The sequence below is a fragment of the Merops nubicus genome, unplaced genomic scaffold (assembly GCF_000691845.1).
Source record: "Merops nubicus isolate BGI_N331 unplaced genomic scaffold, ASM69184v1 scaffold7029, whole genome shotgun sequence".
Lineage (NCBI taxonomy): Eukaryota > Metazoa > Chordata > Aves > Coraciiformes > Meropidae > Merops > Merops nubicus.
This window is the reverse complement of record NW_008631572.1, coordinates 1-8,932: the sequence shown is the minus strand read 5'-3', so window position 1 is coordinate 8,932 and position 8,932 is coordinate 1. Positions and strand designations below refer to the sequence as shown.

At 39.6% G+C, this 8,932-nt stretch overlaps 1 protein-coding gene across 1 annotated transcript; it reads right to left on the bottom strand.

Annotated features, from left to right (window-relative positions):
* Positions 1 to 1,259: 1,259 nt before the first annotated feature.
* MSMB (microseminoprotein, beta-) lies at positions 1,260 to 3,423 on the bottom strand (the record flags this gene model as incomplete). Its single annotated transcript, XM_008947603.1, has 3 exons — positions 1,260 to 1,389; positions 2,073 to 2,178; positions 3,327 to 3,423. Coding segments are annotated over 3 exons (333 nt in total), but the record flags the coding sequence as incomplete, so codon positions are not given.
* Between the last annotated feature and the right edge of the window lie 5,509 nt (positions 3,424 to 8,932).

Here is an 8,932-nt window from a genome sequence, read left to right as displayed (position 1 = left end):
TTTGCACAGTGATATTTGCAGCTTTGGCTTGTAAACTGTTGTATTAAGTAGCTTACTGTGGGCTCTCTTCCAAGAGGGCATGTGGCAGGCAGTTTAAAAAGCATAACCAATAGGGTTGTCTTCCTGGGGAAGAAAAAAGGGAAACAGGGGCAGAATAAAACACTGGAGTGTAATTCCTGTCCTGTGGTGCTCACTAGAGCACACGTGGTCAATGCTGACAAAAGCTGAAGTTTGTTTTGCCCCTGCAGACAGCAGAACTGGGTTGGCTGACAAGGTACGTGCTTATTCCATAATTTGAAATGAGGAAGCTACAGAAGCCCTGACATCCTCTTTCTGTTATGTGGAAATAGAGCATGTAGATGTAGGATGCTCATAGTGACTTCTGGGAAAAGGTAACTGAACAAATGTACCCATAAAGATTAGGAAGCAGTGTCCCAAGGGAGAGCTTGTACTGACAAGTGTATTGTTCTTGGTTGTTGTTTGTGGATTTGCTGACTTTCTGCCCTGTGTGACCCCAGTCCAAATCCGTCTCTCCACCCTGCCTCAATTCTGCCCATTGACCAATTTAACAACTTGAATTTTTTAAGGGTTAATGTGAATAAGTGACCTTTTCTTTTACCAAAACCCCAGGTTGAGGTCTGGGTCTGCTGTGCTGTGGGTACAATGGAAATGTAGGGCTGGGTTAGACTGGGTAGCTGGTGGCTCTTACAGACTGTAGGTTGGGCAGGCTCCAGGGAGCCATAGAGGCTAAAAGACCATTATATAAGACATTGTCATAAAAAAAAAGTGTTCAGGAAGATTTTTAAGGTACTTTTCATTTATTTATTTATTTAATTTTTTTGGTTATTTCTTTAGGTTTCCATCTTCAAAGAAGAAAATAAGTCACATGGATTTCTGATGTTTCATCTGATTTTATTTTAGATTTTACATACAGCTGTGCACAGATAACAGAATATAGCCCCTGCTAATGAAGTGTGACTAGACAAGAATTAAATTTAGCAGCTACTGAGGATACCTAAAAATTTCAGCTTTAATTTTTGTCCTCAAGGAAGGAAAAAGTCAGTTTTTTCTTCATTGAGAAATGAAAGACGGAGAAATCTAGCGAGTCTTTTGTGAGTTGATATTAAGTTTTATTATATGATAGGTTTTACAAGTAGATTTCACTCAACAGCTGGATTTGTCAGTGTTTTTCAATCTGTGTGAGAGAGAACCCTTAGAACAAAAAAAGAAATACCCCCCAGATTCACAGTCTTTCTCTGTTAACCCACCCACCCACTGACTGGGCACTCTTTGGAGTGATCATTTTTCTCCAATACTTTGTAAGTGCAGTTCTCCTTATTGAAAACCTTTATGCACTTCTCTTCATCATAGCCAACTGGTGATGCAAAGCTGTCATTGGGAAAAGAAAGATAAAGAGGTGATGAGACCAAGAATTAAACACCTTTCATTTCAGATGGAATCTACACTTTTAATATGGAGAGGCTATACTGAGGAGGTGTTCAGGAGGTCACACAAAGCTCCAAGCACAAATGTTACTTAGCCTGCTGCTTAAGCAGGATGAAGGGAGAGTTGCAGTTTAATGATCTGATTTACACTGAAGGTATATTATGTTTATTTGCTACTCCATATATTTGCTTTTACTTGTTGGCCACAGTATGGAACAAGAATTGCATGAGTGGTTGCATGTCACTATAGGAAAAATTACAGACAGACCAAAGGGTTGTGAGCTGCTTCTGAGAGAAGCCTTGGGAAGATCTGGATTAGGAGCAGTAGAAATTCCTTAATTAACTACATGTTCTTCCTTGAATCATTATTTTGCCTGAAATTCTAGCCCCAAGAATAATTAAGTAAAATCAAGAATTGTTTGTTAAACATGAGCTGTATTTGTCAGAACTTCCTGAATGCTCTGTGATGATGGTGTTGGGTTACTGCATAACTTTGTGATATGAACTGAGCTTGAGTAGGGTCATGGTCATTTCTTAAAGACCTGTGTGTGAAGTGGTTTGGGTGGTATCATGGCAGTGGAGGACAAACCACTCCCCACCCCTCCACACTTGCTGCTCTGAGCTCACCTGGTGCAGCAGCGAATTCCAGCCTTGGAACAGGAGCAGTCAAGGCAGTTACTGGTCCTCCAGCTGGAATCAAATTCATGCAGCTGTCCTTTCCAGTCATGACAGCCTGAAAACACAGTGCCCAAGCAGCCTTCAGTGTGAGACCTATTGCACTAACAATGCTATTGCTAGTAACAAAACAGGTGGAATCTTTGTTGGCTTTTTACACTAACATCCATATCTGGCAAACATAGATGTTCCCCAACACAGCAGAACTGTTGCTCTACAAGAGAGTAGGACTGCTACTATTCTAATGCATGCAGAAGAGTATCCTGGGTCACTCTGCTTCCTGTGGTTCTCAGCAGCATGGGATTTCCTGGAGTGGCTCATCTTTAAGTACAGGATTTTAAGTACCCAGCAGAAAGACAGCTAGGCACAGATGCAGTCCGAGTTAAGAAAAGGCTCTGACATTCCCCCCCTCATTAACACCCACTATTGTTGACTCCTCACTTAGAGCAACACTAAATCTGCCTGGAAAACTTTTCCTGGTTCCCAGCTGCAGGAAGAAAACATGTATTGGACATAAAGCTCCTGTCCAACAGACACTGAATAGACTTCCTAAATAAGTGATCTGAAAAGCAGGATTTTATGACGACAGGGCAAAACACAGTGGAGAATCTTGAGGTTCTAGATCCTATCCTTGCCTATGCGTTCTGTTTCTTTGGCAATGTTAATTCATTTTTCTAGTAGCAGCACTAGCTTTCCCTGGAAAAGCTCTATTTAGGGCACTAATTTTAGTTTACATACTGTCATACATCAGTATTTGTGTCCACATAAATGCTCAAAAAAGAAAAATGCAATTATTTTCCTTTGGCTCCAGTCATCTGTAGACTGATATACTAGCTGTGCTCAGGAAAAGCAGTCTCAGACTCAAGGGGAGCAGACATTCTGTTCTTAAGAACTTGCCTTGGTATAGAGAAACGGAGTAAATTGATCAATGTGCTTTATTACTTCATGCAGATGAACAAACTAAGCCTATGCTACTTCCTTGGACAAAATTCATTTGTAATTTGGCCTGTGTGATGCTCCTCAGAGAAACTCTTCTTTTTTATAACATTACAAATGCTCTCTGTACTCCATTTCTCCTGAGTTTCTCTGCACTGTTCCCACTTATTTCTAATTTGTGATAAATTGCACAGAACGGACAAATCAAATCAGGCAGAGATAGTGGTGATGTCTGTCAAGTTGAGAACAGTTGAATTTTTACCTACTCACCATTAGCTGTCTCTGACTTCAATGGCTGAAGGAAGCAAGAAGCATTGGACAGTGACACACTAATGGCAAGAACAAGAAGACAGGCCAAGATGGTTTTCTGAAAAAGAAAGCAGTATTCATATGAATGCTTCAGTAACTATTAAGTTGATGATAAATGCTATCACTAGAAACAGGAAAATGTATTTTGGCTTCAAATCAAAATGTAATTTTCTTTAGAAACTTTTAAAATGCAAACAGGAATACTGAACCATTTAGAAGATTCATAGGCAGAGTATGATTGGGGGGCGGGAGAAAGTTTATCTTTCTAAGCTGTTAAAATCAATCATTGCTTGATACAGAATAGTCAGACACGGATAATGTTTGTAAAGGGAGTGTGCTCCATTCCTTTCCCCTCCCCATTAATTTTTCTTGCCCTTATTTCCTCCATAGGATTGGTCACCAACTGTACATGATGACCAACTGTCTGTGACAGCAACCTAACTCATAGTTGTAAAAACTTCTTCACTGGAGTCTAAAGAACCCACCATATACTTCACCTTAATATTGAGGGATTAGGGACAAGCTGAAGAACTTTAGCTGAAGTTGACGTGGCCCTGCTCTGAGCAGGAGGTCAGAGCAAATGACTTGCAGGTGTCCATTCCAACCTAGATAATTCTATACTCTGTAACCTTTGTCAGCAGCTTTTTCTGAGTTTGGCTCAAATTCCTCAGCTAGTCTGAGGAACATTACCCTTCAATGTATGAAAGGCTTTCATTTGGGATATGTAGGAAATAAATGCAAGAACTTTAGGATGGAATTAGCCATGATAAATTTAAAACCTTGATAAGAAATGTAGACCAAGAATAAACAATGACATATATATTTACACATATGTACATTGTACATATGTGTATTTGTTTTGGATGGAGTAGAACAGGTGACTTATAAGAAGATGAGAGGAGGAAAAACTAGTATTTTGTTTTGCAGGACAGGTTAAAACCCACAGAACTGCAACAAAGATGCAAATGAGTAAAAACTAAGGTAACGTTTTTGAGTTTAACTAAATATTCAGACGTTATCCTGACTTTTCACAAAAATGAAGGCAAATTCTAGGTGGAGACACAACAGAGTTGCTCTCTGCTAGAAAAGAGGTTATCTCCAAACATTACATGCAAGTGAAAACAGGTTATAAAACTAAAACAACAAACAAACAAAAAAACCCTTGGCTGGAGTCCTATTAGATGTCTCCTGTCATATACATGTTGATATATTTCACCCAAGGTTCTTATCTGCCTGTGCTTATCTCAGATTTTTGCTTTCAAAATACAGAATTTTTACTCTTCTTCAAAGTTCATACTTTTTGCCTAGATCTCATAGTACTGAGATTTAAAAAAAAAAAAACACAAAAAAAAAAACCTCCTTTAAAATCTATGGCAACATACCATGGTATTTTACAGTATAAGATGTAAGAACTCACCATTCTTGCAGAATTCTGAGGCTTCCTTTAAGGAAACAGCCCACAGGAAATTAATCTCCTCAGAGAACTTATATAGAGAAGGAATTTATGATACCAGTCCTTGAGCAAACTGAACATACATGAATAACTCCAATGAGGTTTCTGCAAAATGACCTAATGGGGTGGATTCTATTAAAATAAGCCAATTATACACAGGAAAGTTTGGTTCAAAAAGGCACTGAAAAAATAGGTGTGGCTTTTGTGCCACACCAGATCAGTGCGGCAGTTAGGGCAGGTACTCTGAAAGGAATTTCAAGCCTGGAAGAAATATTTAGCATTTACCCTGAGAAATCCATTAAAGACGTTGCAATTTTTGTTGTGAGTGACAATTGCATTCTTACTTTGAACTATCTAGGTTTTATAAGAGAGGAGCTTTGAACAATCATTCAGATTTTCTCTTAATCAGCTGCAGATGAAAGAAGGCTCTTGTGGAAAAGGAGTGGTGGTTGGAAGGTTTATATGTAAAGCAAAGTTTCTGTGAAGAGTGACTGGCATCTGTATGCCCTTTTGAAACAGGTCCTAAATAACCAATTTCTTCCTCGTTCAGTTTTCTATCATGTAGAAGATCTATAAGCTCAGGTCCTCTTGGGAAAAAATAGGCATCATATATTTTCTCCTTTAATCCCTGTATCCAGGGAGAAATGGTCCCTTTTCTGCAGAAACTGCATGTCAGGGGGGTCCACACTTACCAAGTGCTTAGGATAGTAATTTGATAGCAAAGGATTCAATTACCATTCTGTTTTGCTTTGCTTTAATTCAGTTGGGTTGAATATTTCAAACTGTGTAGCCCTGGTAGGTGAAGAAGTCTTCCCCTTACTACTAGGGCTGCACAGTTTCCAATACCTGGACTAACTATTCTGCCTAATTTTTTTGCCTTATTGCACAGGTTTGGGAGTAGAGGTTAAGCTCCAAGCTGGTGTGGGTACTCCATATCTGCTTTCCAAACTTCAGAGCTGAGAGCTAGCTCAGGAAGTCCATGTGAGAAAGCTGGTGTTGCAACGCAGGTCACAGTGAAAACACTACACTTATCTGCCTTTCAACTCAGTAGGTTGGGTAAATCAATTTTTCTTCAGCTACCAGATCTTTCTTCAGGATGGCAGAAAAGAAATTAAGTGCCTGCAGGTGCTCCTAGGTTTGATAATCTGCCTATAATCAGCCTGGCACAGAGAAGTTGCATTTGGCAATGCTGATGTGTGCGCCGCCCTGAAACAGTAGCTGGTTAACACCACAGCACATGGTTCATGCCCTTGACTTCTAATCACTGGTAAGCCAACAGAACACAGCCCTTGAGCACAGGCACTGAAAAATTTTTTTACATCAACAGAGTCCAAGTATTGCTTTTGGACCTCTTGCAAATGTGTATGAAACTAATTTAACAGCATCACTGTGATTTGAGATACTGTCAGTGTTTCAGGGTGTGTACTTTTTTTCTGTTAAGGGAGGGAAAAGTGTAACAAAGTGATGCACCCTGATCCTAGATCAAAGCTGCCTTTTGTGTTGGTTGCAGTGAAGATGGGGAGAGTTCACACTTTCCTTTCTAATGTCCTGTTCCTATGCTGCCTGACCTAATTACTTTAAGCTTGTGAGATAGCCAAGTACGGACCCTAGCTTTGCATGCCTGCTCTTTGTAACCTTTATGTGCCAGTTAGTAACTATTTTACCTTGGCTGACAATACTGAAGGAAGTACCAGAGAGTCCTATTAAGGTATTGCCTTCTCCATGTCATTAAAGGTAATCTGGAGCAAGTATTCCGTAACAGCTTGGAAGAAAAGGACCATCAAATTGCATTGTCTTAATTATGCCAATATCACTAAGCTACTTAATTTTTTTTATATCTTGCTTGTGTATTTTGCACACAATATTTTCACCTTATAGCAGTTCATGGATGTGAATTAAAATCACCAGACACAGAGCAATTTGTGATACTGATGTACTGGAGTGAAACTTGCAGAATTTGTTACAGCCAAAATCCAACTTGCTGGCTTGGTGCTGAGTGACAGAGAAAGCATTTGTTGGCCAACTCCCAAAGCCCAAAATCTGACCAACATGCATATGTGCCTCCTCTCTCAACTTTTTAGATAAGCCACGACCACCCTACTGTTCCCATTGTGGAACGCTCTCCATTTTCCAGGTATGCCACCTATGGAGAGAAGTTCTTGCAAGCAGCTATCTTTGGAATGCAGCAAGGAGTGGCCTCTCTAAGTCTGGGCAGCATCTAGGGACAGTGAAGAAGTTCTCAGTGTGACCTGAGAACTTGGGGAACAGAGTGGTTCTAAAATGCTGTGGTGCTGAAAACACTCAGAGCAGCAAACTCTATTTAATTGTTCCTTCATATGTTGATTACCGAGGTAATTTTTGGCCCATATTATGTTGTGTTTCTTCTTCATTTTGTTCCTGTACAGGATGATAGGTGCCTCACTTGTGTGTGGAACAGGTAATTCCAACAGATATTGCTCAGCTGAAGTCTCATGTTGTCTTCCAAGTCAGTTTATTTCTTACTAAAACATTTCTAATAGCACCAGTGTTCTGGCCAATTCTGTGCCCTCTTTACACTTATCCTGAGAGTATCCTGTTTCTTCCTAAGGTGTGGAAAGATCTTGGGGACTTTCATGAAGATTTACCTCACTACTCCACTTGTTCTTCAGGTTGGTTACATCTCACTGGTGACCACAGAGGTTATGACAGTAATGCAAGATTATCAGCTTTTTTTTTTTCTGTATGTTTCAGTGCTAGGCAATCAACACAGAGAAACACAGCATGATTACAGAGCAGTAATGTTATTAAAAAAAAAAAAAAAGTAGCTAATATCTGTGAAAAAAAATTTATGAACAAATTAAAGCTAGAACAGATGCACTAGAATGAAAGCAGTCCAGGAACCTTATTTCTTAACCTAGTGCTTCCATATTACTCTCACATTCCTGAGAGGGATAAGCTTTCTGCAGAGGAGACAGAGAGTAAGTTCAAGTCTCTCTGCAGAAGATAAATTCACATGTACAGTCATTAAAACCAGTAGGTTGACTACCACTGCCACTGAGAGGGGAAAGCAAAAACAAACATCAGGCAAATCAGCTCAAGGATCATGAGTAAACACAATATTACAAATAAATTCGTCTTGACCTTAAAATAACAATGCTATGTATAAAGTACATTGGTTTTACAATTGTTAAACAAAGTTTGCCACATTTCTCACATGCAAAGGACAACTGTTCTAAGAAAAATTACAAGCAAACAGCACTAAAGTATACAGTGCACTGTTGACACAGAAACATATTGTAAATGAGGTAGAAGGAAGTTTTACCGTGGTGGGAACGCTTTTGTTAACTCTGAGGTTCATATACTCACAAACCTCAAAGCCTATGCACTCAGATCTCTCCTGGCATAGGAATTAGCAAAGAATTGTATTAATTTTACAGGCAAAGGGCACAGATGGTGGGAGTGACTTGTCCGAAGTGACACGTGGCATAGCAGAAATTTGAATTGAGGTCTAAATTCAATCTGAGAGGCCCAAGCTGGAGACAGCAATGTCACTTCTCCCCTGATCTGAACACCGCTACCTCCTTCTGTATGTAGCAGAGTCCCCACCCCTGGGACAGATTTCAGTTTTATTTCTGTGGGATGAGAAATACTCTTTTTTTTCCCCCCTCCATTTAGTTCTGTGGGTACACAAGGATCCCTCTTGCTAAGGTGCAAATGTATTTTGTTAAAACACATGGTAATTCCTCAGATAGTCTAGAAAATCCTGTCAGGTCATTATTCCTAAATGAAGGATCAGTGCTAAGCAAGGGACATAAAAACAGACAAGAAGATCTAAATTACCAACCACAAATGCCAGGCTGTTTGCAAGGAGTACACCTCCATCTCTGCAGTGTGAGTAGCATTGAGGAAGATAGACACAGATGCTATAGCAGCAAGGACAAAAGTCCAGAGGCAGTAAACCAAAATGGATAAGGAGTGACAGAGCTAGACAAAAAGAGACCTCTGATTTATGGGAAGTGTAATATTTCCTACACTTCTAACTTTCAACTCAAGCCACGTGGTAACAAAAAGATCTTGGAAATCTTTAGTGCATCAGAAAATGACAGAAAAGTTTATTCCAGAAATAAAAAAAAAA